Raw genomic sequence first — 10,763 nt, forward strand, 5'->3', positions numbered from 1 at the left:
AATGTAGAATTTTTGACAGAAAAGAAGTCAAGTCTGCGGTGTCTGTTTATTGGAGGTAATCTGGTATCTTGAAAGAGTACATGTGGCATCTCGATCAAGTGCAGTGCTCGTTGAATATTAGGAAAAGAGATTTGTGAAATAATATGACATTGTCAGTACTGTAAAGTATCATTACAAGAAATTCCTAAGAAGCGTGTAGATTTACAGCACCATATTTCTCTTTCCCAGAGAATGATGCTACACTAACTTTAGGAATGAAAAGTATATAATTACGTGTGCTAGAACCCTAGTAGAGTTTACAATCCGTTTGTAAGATAAGGATTACAGAAAAAATAATGACAAAACTTTCGATAATTTTTCATCTTGTATGAAAACACAAAACCGTTTCCCACTGACTGTCATGTGAGTAATTATTCATCACTGACTGTCAGCGTAACATGCATAACATGTAGGAATCTGGTGTTCTTAGTTTCTTATGTCTTATGTGTCATTTCTGTTCCCAATTTAATGCTTCTTTTACCTGACCTTTGCAATGTTTTAATAAATATCTCAGTGCTGTAAACATTTTTATCATTTACTTTCAGGCAGGCTTTTACATAATTACATTGAATTGTTCTAGCGCCTACTAAGAAACTTTAGTCTTTTCTTTAGATTGCTGCAGTATTCAGAAAGTCGTTGAAACTAACACATGAAAGTCGCAAAAAGTTTCCATCAGGAAAAGTCACGAACTTCATGACAACTGATGCTGAATCACTACAGGCATGATTCTACATCTCGGATTGTGCATGCATATTGTTGTAGCTTTTTATTTGATGCAATTGGTTCCTATACCTTGCGGGGATTTTTTTTTAAATATAGATAGGCGCAGATGATTTTTTTGTAATATATTTGCATGATTATAATTATGATACACTACATTAATATTAAGAAGGGAGTGTATGTATGCTTGGTAGTTAAGGTTTTTGCATAATGTATTGTTCAACTTGTCTACTTGGCTTAAGTTCTCTGAATTTTTACACTATAAGAGATATTTGAGAAACATATATAGTATCCAGAAAGTGAATGAACTAAATTTTCATGGTCTTGTTTACTAGTTCAATGTGTTGGGGCATTTTTCCTTTGCACTTTTATCATTCTATATATTTACTCTTAAATAGAAGGGAAATTATAAATGCTCAAGTTTGTTGGTGCAATATTCAATTGGTTGTTTTCTTTTGACAGCAAGTTTGTCAGTCACTTCATGCTCTGTGGTCTGCTCCTTTCCGTATCACCATTTCGCTTGTTCTTCTATACCAACAGCTTGGTGTTGCTTCACTTCTTGGTGCGCTGCTTCACTTCTTGGTGCGCTGCTTCACTTCTTATGTTCTTATATTGATCTGTGTAATGTGCATTATAAGTGTTAATATATCTCTTTCTTTCCTCATGATTGCTTTTCAATTCTACAACTTAGCATTACAGTTTCCTTGACCCTGATTCCTAGGTTCATTTACAATTTTACTTCTAAGTATGTGCACCTACGCGTTCGTTCACCCTTTGCATGCTAACAACGGTATGTTTAATTGACATTTTGTTCACTGGACAGACATATGTCATAAGTAAAATGCAGAAATTGACCAAGGAAGGACTGCTACGTACTGACAAAAGAATCGGCCTCATGAATGAAATTCTGGCTGCCATGGACACTGTGAAGTATAACTCACTTGTACTTTGTACATTGTTTTTGTATTAGCTAGTGCTATTTTTGTAGTTGATTGGATCTTCCTCATTTATGGGTCAAAACCTTCCAGATGTTATGCATGGGAAAGTACCTTCCAATCTAAAGTTCAAAATGTTCGTGGTGAGGAGCTGGCATGGTTTTGGAAAGCACAACTACTTGGGGCGGTATGCCATATAAAAAGTTCTTAAGAATATGTATAAATTTGATTAAGTGAACACTGTCTTTAAAAGTTATGGCATTTCGTAATGAAAGGTCTATGTAAATTAATGTAATATCTATCGACTTTATATGCCATAACCACATTATTCAAAGTTATGGGCGGTATTCTCATTATTCAAAGTTTATGCTCCCAATAGCACATTTTCTAAGTCCCGATACTTTTCCCCATAAGTTGATAGGAAAATTAACTATGATTCTTAGCGTCATAGACTTCCAATTCCGTGCATATGAACATGGGCAGCAGAAAAGCATGCTGCACTTCTTTTAAAACCTGACTAGTTTCTTCAACTGTCACAAAATGCAATGATGAAAATCTCTAGTATCCATGTCTCTCAGATATCAAAACTACATATTCCTAATTTAATATGTTTAATTCTTCTTCTGTTATGCTTAATTGTTATGTTTTCTGCTGGAGTTAGTTTAGTAACTCTCTTATTTTTATGCCTGCTCAATGTTCTGTATCCATATATTATTATGTAATTGTCATTTTTCTTTGGTTTGATCAAAACTTTTATACTCTTTATTCTTGTATTTCAGTGCAACAGGGTTATTCTGAACAGTATTCCCATTATCGTCATTGTGGTGTCATTTGGATTGTTTTCTTTACTTGGAGGAGACTTAACACCTGCAAAGGCATTTACATCACTTTCATTGTTTGCAGTCTTGCGTTTTCCACTATTCATGCTTCCAAATATAATAACACAGGTTTGGTTTTGTGCTCCCTTATTTTATGATATATTTTTACACCGATATCATACATTTTCTGGCCTAATATAGCATGTTACTGGTTGTACATAAATAATCATTGTTAATATTCAGGATAGCAATCCAAAACTTGCTAATCATTGTTGTCATTTTTGCTTGTTAATATATTTCCTTTTTTCTTTTTATATATATGACTTGAGTGAATATTTTTATTTTATTCAGAAAGTAATAGCAATGAGTTACCAATGTTAATATGATTGCTTATGAATGACTTAGAGTACTTTCTGTTACAACATCTTTGGTCAAAAAATCAATTACTACAAATGATCTGGCATTTTATTTTAGTGGTAGAATATTTCTGGGTGATTTTCTATACGCTGGCATGTTATTTTAGTGGTAGAATGTTACTTGAGATTTTTATTTTATCTTTGAAGCGACTGGAGGAACTTCTCTTGGCTGAGGAAAGAATTCTCTTGCCAAACCCACCTCCAGAACCAGGACTTCCTGCAGTCTCAATCAAGAATGGTTCATTTTCTTGGGAGTCAAAGGTTAAAATTTTCATATTTAATAACAAGAAAAAACTTCTGGCCATAGACTAAGAGCTTGATTTATTCAGAATTTTATTCTCATAAATAATCCCGAGAATATAGCTCCTAATTGCACACTGTCACTTTGGACCACAAACCCATGTAAAATTTTTCCAGGACTATAAGAAAAATATACAGAACAAAATTCTGTTCATACAAAACTATATCCTTATTCTTTGTGTTCAAGATTCGCAAAGCAAAAAATATAAAGAGAACACTGAGATGACATTTGATGCATTGCAATTTAGCAAGCTGGATGGTACCTTCTGGCTACATGAGGAAGATTTGGAACTTTAGAGTGCAAGCCATCAGCTTAAATTTAGATATTCGTCTCCTGTCTGTTCATAGTTTATACAATATTGGTTGCATATGTTACTAATAATAGAATCTTACAAAAAAATTCCACACAACAAATGTCATTTGGAATTGTTCAAGCATATGCTTTAGATTTACAGACACTTGTTGTTCATTCTTTTTCCAGTCAGAGGAGCTGACGCTGTCGGATATTGATTTGGATATACCGCAAGGTACTCTTGTCGCAATTGTTGGTAGTACTGGAGAAGGAAAGACATCACTTGTTTCAGCGATGCTTGGAGAGCTTCCGCCACTTGGAGATACAAATGTTGTTATTAGAGGAAAAGTTGCATATGTTCCCCAAGTATCATGGATCTTCAATGCTACAGTGAGTGAAACCACTTTTTCTGTTGTATCAATTAATTTCTTTAGTCAGGAAACCACCGGTTAATAAATTCATTCATTCTCAATATTCGGCATAGCTTCCATCCTATGTAAGAAGTATGTGAAACAATAAAATCACGTGAGAGGTGACAACCACATCTATAATATTGTGTTCATCTAATGTTTCAGGTACGGCAGAACATTTTGTTTGGATCTGCATTTGATCCTACAAGGTATTCAAAGGCAATAGATGTGACTGCATTGCGGCATGACCTTGACTTGCTTCCTGTGGGTGCTAATACAACATTCTTGTGCTGCTAATGCTATTAATGTCATATGAAATAATTGTTTTTTTCAGTATGAACAAATTGTTTGACCGTCAAATTCTTGTACAGGGGAGTGATCTTACTGAGATTGGCGAAAGAGGGATTAATATTAGTGGAGGGCAAAAGCAACGAGTATCGATGGCTAGGGCTGTATATTCCGATTCAGATGTTTATATTTTTGACGACCCTTTAAGTGCTCTGGATGCTCATGTGGCTCGACAGGTAGCTTTACATTTGATAACAATAAGTAATGAGTTAAGTGGTGCTACTTTATTTTCATGGTTTACAACACTGGGCTATTATAATTTTTGATATCTTGATAATACTGCTGTTGCATCTCCAGGTTTTTGAAAAATGCATCAAGGAAGAACTGAGAGGGAAAACAAGAGTTCTTGTCACAAACCAACTACATTTTCTTTCACAAGTAGACAGAGTCATTCTAGTGCATGAAGGAAAGGTGAAAGAGGAAGGAACTTTTGAGGAACTGTCGAACAATGGACAACTGTTCCAAAAGCTAATGGAAAATGCCGGGAAGCTGGAAGAATATGTGGAAGATAATGAAAAAGGCTTGAACATCGATAATAAAATTTCAAAACCTATTGTAAATGGTGAAACAAACGAGGTTCCTCAGGATGCAAGCCAGACAAAGAAAAATGAAGGAAAATCTATACTTATCAAACAAGAAGAACGGGAAACAGGAGTAGTCAGTTGGAAAGTTTTGGATAGGTAAGCAGTAACTAATTCTTCTACTCAGAAATTTTGGACTTTTTGTGTGTTTTTCAGTCTGCTACTTGTGTTTCGTATTTAGGCTGCTTCTGATGGACCAACCTGCAACGACCACTTACTTTTCTATTATAAAGTTCTTTAGGATAACTTCCTTGATATAAGAATCTAATATAATTCGGTGACATTATATACGAGGGTAGTTTTATTCCTAATGAAGAAATCTGATGCAAAGTTTATTTTTAAAGAACTTCAGATCATTGTGGCAGACATCTAGTCTTTAATCTTGGACTGTTTATAGTTGGTTATAAACCATTAAATGTAGTTAACACTAAAATTATGTGTTTATAATCATTACAGATTCGTTCAATTCGTGTAATTATTTATCTGCAATTCCATATTTCAGTAGGCCTAAGCTTTGTTGGAACATGTGGATGAGATATGCGTACATAGGTTAACACAATGGTTAAGTGTACCAGCGCTATGTTGTAGACTAAACTAAACCAAGTTGCATCCCAGTCATTGCATTTGTTATAGACTAGGTTTCGACAGCTATGTTTTTTCAGTTATGCACCTATTTAATCAACCTCTACAATACTACAGCTACTCATCTGCAAAGTAAACATAATTGGTTTTCTTAATTTGCTTTTTCCTAAAACTAAGAATTTACCTCGATATATTTCTGATGATTAAAAATGTCGAATACATCATTCAATCTTTGTTATGCGTGTCGTCAAACTTCAAATATTCCTACATGCCATAGCATTTTTTTTTCTTGATTGGGTTGGCTGGTGATCATACATATATCTTTACCTAGTATCCTTTCGACATTTAAGACGTAAACGCTACATCTATGTACTATCTTTTCTTACTTCTCAGGTATAAAAATGCATTAGGAGGGTGGTGGGTAGTTATGATACTCTTAATGTGCTATGTCCTAACAGAAGTTTTGCGAGTTATGAGTAGCACATGGTTAAGTGTTTGGACAGATGCAAGTAGCCCGAAGAGATATGGACCTGGCTTCTATAATTTGATATATTCACTTCTGTCGCTTGGTCAGGTATGATTTACATATAATCTGGATCCTCCTAATAAAATATAAAATTTGCAATTGTCTTTGTTAGAAATGCATCAATTGAATTTCTTCTTACAATTGGTTAGGTTTTGGTGACATTGGCAAATTCATTTGGGATAATCTTATCAAGCCTTTATGCATCCCGAAAGTTGCATGAAGCTATGCTCAACTCTATTCTAAGAGTGCCAATGGTCTTCTTCCATACCAACCCACTTGGACGCATTATCAATAGGTTTGCGAAGGATCTAGGTGATATTGACCGCAATGTTGGGCCTTTTGTGAATATGTTTTTGGGTCAAGTGTCCCAGCTCATTTCAACTTTTGTGTTAATTGGGATACTAAGCACTATGTCATTGTGGGCTATATTGCCACTTCTACTCTTGTTCTATGCGGCCTATCTATATTTTCAGGTACATAAAAATTTCTTCAGTAAAATAATTTTCTCTTTCCTATTTTTAGAGCAAAGTAGTATCATTAGACATGATTGATTATGATATTTGCACATCATATCAAGTGATCACTCTCTTGATGTTATAATCCTGTTAAACCAACTTATCGATATTAATATATAATGTTCATATCAAGTGAAAGGGTTTTATATCTGGATTCTGGTGCATAGATATGACCAAGAAGTCTCGTAAGACATCATTTTTCTTCCTCAAGTAATCAAAATTTCACACTGGACCTTGCAGAGTACAGCGCGTGAAGTGAAGCGCTTAGATTCTATTACCAGATCTCCTGTTTATGCCCAGTTTGGAGAAGCATTAAATGGCTTGTCATCTATTCGTGCATATAAAGCCTATGATCGGATGGCCAAGATTAACGCAGACTCCATGGACAATAATATTAGGTTTACTCTTGTGAACATGAGTGGAAATCGTTGGTTGGCCATTCGCTTGGAAACTTTAGGGGGAGTAATGATTTGGCTTACTGCAACATTTGCTGTTGTGCAGAATGGAAGGGCAGCAAACCAGGAGGCTTTCGCCTCTACAATGGGTCTGCTTCTCAGTTATGCATTAAATATTACAAGCTTATTGACTGCTGTACTGAGACTTGCAAGTCTAGCTGAGAATAGTTTAAATGCTGTTGAGCGTGTCGGCACATATATAGAGCTGTCTCCAGAGGGTCCATCTATTATTGAAAACAACCGCCCCCCTCCTGGATGGCCTACCTCGGGATCAATCACATTTAAGGATGTTGTTCTACGTTATAGGCCTGAACTTCCTCCAGTATTGCATGGATTGTCCTTCTCAATTTCTCCAACTGACAAGGTTGGGATAGTAGGAAGGACAGGAGCAGGAAAATCCAGCATGCTTAATGCTTTATTTCGAATTGTTGAACTGGAAAAGGGAAGAATTTTGATTGATGATTATGATGTTTCAAAATTCGGATTGACAGATCTTCGTAAGGTTCTTGGTATTATACCACAGGCGCCAATCCTATTTTCAGGTAAACCTATAAGAAGTCATCTGTTTTATTTTTTGTGTTGTCAGAAAGTTCTGCAGAACAGAAGAAGCCAAAATATAATGGACTTGGGTCAGTTCGGCCCTGACAGTGGCACCTTCCGGTAACAGTAAATCATGTTTCTGCAGAACATAAGGATGACACTCTAAGCATATCCATTCTATGACTGACTTTTATGTTTTATATTAATACAAACATATAGCATGTGCAAAGCACAGGTATTTTGATCATATTCAGCAGCAAAGCCTATAAATTATTTTAGGGGTGGTGGGTGATACCTGAGTCTTTAATCAATTTAGGAGGATATGTTTTGAGGAGTTTTATATTTTATAAAAACCTTATGCCCTTGAGCGTCTATTTTCCTAATGTCGTTTTTATTCATCAAGGAACCGTGAGATTCAATCTTGATCCCTTCGATGAACACAATGATGCTGATTTATGGGAATCGCTAGAGAGGGCACATTTGAAGGATGTCATCAGCAGGAATTCCTTGGGGCTGGACACAGAGGTATTTAAGCATAAAACCGAGTGTTTTAAATATATCGGATTGATAATGTACACTACTTTTCAGAACAAGTTGTGTTACATTTCAATCGTATTTCAAAGCATTTTATCTTGAATATAAAAAATCTTTATAATACATTTGTTTTCTATGGGGCAGAAGTTTAAATTTCGACTACTCAGTAGGTAAGACAGTGAATCCATCTCTTGTACTTTAAAAAATCTTTATAATACATTTGTACTCAGTAGGTAAGAAGTTTAACTTTTGTGTCAGTTTGGAAAACTGTTTATAATACATTTGTACCTTAGTGGAACTAAGGGTTATTGCTAAAGTCTAGGTCAATTCATGTAGCATATATTTTTTTTATTCTACATTTCATTTAATCAGAACAACACAAAATTATAAGATTCTTTTTTTATGAGACCATAAACTTCTTGCATGAGATTATGCCTTATATTTACGTAAGAAGATCCTGTCATTAGAACATTTTTAAGGTTCATTAGATGCCATACCTACTGTTACTCCAGCAAAATTATTTCGTAATTTTTTTACCTTACCTTTCCGAATATTTCCTCAATTTTAATGTGCATAAACAAGGGATTAGGGGCCACAGGTGCGTCAGTGAGATATATTTTCTTATGTCGTTTCTTATATACTTATAATAATTCTACCATCAGATTTTCAAGACAAAGTCTGAGCAATCTGAATTGCAGAGAACTCGAAGGTTCTTGGTATTATACCTAACCTGTTTTATCTTTTTTTCAACTAAGAGTTATATCTTTGGTTCAACTTGTTAAGGTATCGGAGGCAGGGGAGAATTTCAGTGTTGGGCAGAGACAACTACTAAGTCTTGCTCGTGCATTGCTTCGTAGATCAAAGGTTCTTGTTCTTGATGAAGCAACAGCTGCTGTTGATGTTAGGACTGATGCACTAATCCAAAAAACCATTCGTGAAGAATTCAAATTTTGCACGATGCTCATTATTGCTCATCGACTAAATACAATTATTGATTGCAATCAAATTCTTTTGCTAGATGCGGGTCAGGTATGAAATATTTCTCGTGTCTTTACTTTATGTTTAGTTTTGCACCAACTCACATTTGTCCAAAATGCAGATTTGTTGTTTTTTCTTCACAGTTCAGGATAGCTATGTTTTAATGATAAATGTGCATGTATCAGGTCCTGGAGTGTGATACCCCTAAAGCACTACTTCTTAATGAACAAAGCTCTTTCTCCAAGATGGTTGAAAGCACAGGGCCCGCAAATGCTCAATACTTGCGCAGTTTAGTACAAAGCGTGAAAGGTGAGAACATATTAGGAGCAGATGAAACCAAGCAACTAGATGGGCAAAGGAAGTTGCTAGCCTCATCACGTTGGGCTGCTGCTGCACAGTTTGCTGTAGCTGTTAACCTATCTTCATCACAGAATGACCTCATGCAGTTGGAACTTCTAGAAAATGATGATAATATTCTCAAGAAAACAAAGGATGCAGTTATAACTCTTCAAGCAGTCCTTGAAGGGAAGCATGACAAAGTTATTGAAGAGACTCTTGATCAGTACAACGTCCCCAGAGATGGATGGTGGTCAGCTCTCTACAGTATGGTTGAAGGTAATCCTCAGTAGATTATAGTCATTAACATTGCGTAAAATAACAGGACAGGAACAAGGAAGGTGATCCTCAGTACATTATAGTTATTAACATTGCCTAAGATAACAGGACAGGAACAAGGAAGGTAAAGTTCAAAAAAAATAATAACCAACTAAAAATGGATGGAAGCGAAGATTATCTGGGTCTATTTTGAATCCGAGCACTAGATAATCCCTCGTCTCAAATGCGACCAACTTGGATAATTCATGAGCCTGTCACGTGCTCCCAAAAATCATTATTTTGTTTGTACACTTCATAGTTTAACTTAATTTTATTTCATGTACAAAGTGGCCACGTGTTCAATGTGGGACTGGTGTGTTACCGGACTCCTATTCATGAAACCAAAAGAGCATGGACGTCATTCACCTTGCACTACTACAATTCTCTAATACACACATTCAGACTGCAACTAACTATGATATCTTATAACTCAAATTGTCAGGTCTTTCATTGATGAGTAGGTTAGGTCGAAACAGACTTCAACATTCAACGAACGATTTCGGAGACAACACTATTAATTGGGACCAGATTGAGATGTAGTTAAGAGATAATCCTGGAGATTGCAATCTGCTGATGTACAAAATCTTGTTCTTCATTTAAGAATGTAATCTACTGACTACTTCTAAGGCTGCTGAACATAATATATTTTACAGTTTAAAATATACAAGTCAAGTTTCATTATACAAGTCAAGTTTCCTTAAGCTCCTCCAACTTTGGACTTAAAGTGAATGTCCAAAGTTGGAGTACCAAGAACTACCAAGCACAAAGTGTAGTAGTTGTAATGCAAATGAAATGTTAGGTGATAAGGAATGTGCGGCGAAGATCGGCGAAGATCTGCTGAATAATTCTACTCTTCATTTATGGCCTTGGGGTAGTTGTATTCTTCATGTATTCTCCTTGTCGGTGCTTATTAGTCCGTTGAATAATTGAATTCGTAATAAATTATAATTAAAGTGATAGGCGTAAACATGTGCTCGAAGGAGATCCAAGTTTTATTAATGACCTCTGTTTCTGAAGACCGGCCCACCAACCAACGTAGGCAGATTAGCTTTAATCTCACCTCTTTAAATTATGCAGTCAATTATTATTATTTCTGAAAAAGTGTTCGACGTATTTTAAG

General features: G+C 35.5%; 1 protein-coding gene across 1 annotated transcript; it reads left to right on the forward strand.

Moving 5' to 3' along the window:
- Nucleotides 1-952: 952 nt before the first annotated feature.
- LOC141697296 (ABC transporter C family member 2-like) lies at nt 953-10,533 on the forward strand. The gene is made up of 16 exons (XM_074501591.1): nt 953-1,341; nt 1,583-1,689; nt 1,788-1,881; nt 2,474-2,641; nt 3,076-3,189; nt 3,710-3,910; nt 4,096-4,194; nt 4,302-4,454; nt 4,576-4,958; nt 5,835-6,015; nt 6,117-6,440; nt 6,723-7,479; nt 7,881-8,002; nt 8,795-9,040; nt 9,175-9,604; nt 10,086-10,533. The coding sequence occupies exons 2-16, from the start codon at nt 1,601-1,603 to the stop codon at nt 10,181-10,183; spliced, it is 3,459 nt and encodes a 1,152-aa protein (XP_074357692.1). The 5' UTR covers nt 953-1,341; nt 1,583-1,600; the 3' UTR covers nt 10,184-10,533.
- Nucleotides 10,534-10,763: the final 230 nt, after the last annotated feature.

The sequence above is a fragment of the Apium graveolens genome, chromosome 11, assembly GCF_009905375.1.
Source record: "Apium graveolens cultivar Ventura chromosome 11, ASM990537v1, whole genome shotgun sequence".
Taxonomy (NCBI): Eukaryota; Viridiplantae; Streptophyta; class Magnoliopsida; order Apiales; family Apiaceae; genus Apium; species Apium graveolens.

What these genes read in the sequence shown, in the direction of transcription:
- LOC141697296 (XM_074501591.1), top strand. Translation starts at nt 1,601, where the DNA reads ATGCAGAAATTGACCAAGGAAGGACTGCTACGTACTGACAAAAGAATC. An exon ending in CGGCCTATCTATATTTTCAG is followed by an intron (nt 6,441 to 6,722) that starts GTACATAAAAAT and finishes TGGACCTTGCAG; the next exon opens with AGTACAGCGCGTGAAGTGAA. An exon ending in TCTCTACAGTATGGTTGAAG is followed by an intron (nt 9,605 to 10,085) that starts GTAATCCTCAGT and finishes TCAAATTGTCAG; the next exon opens with GTCTTTCATTGATGAGTAGG.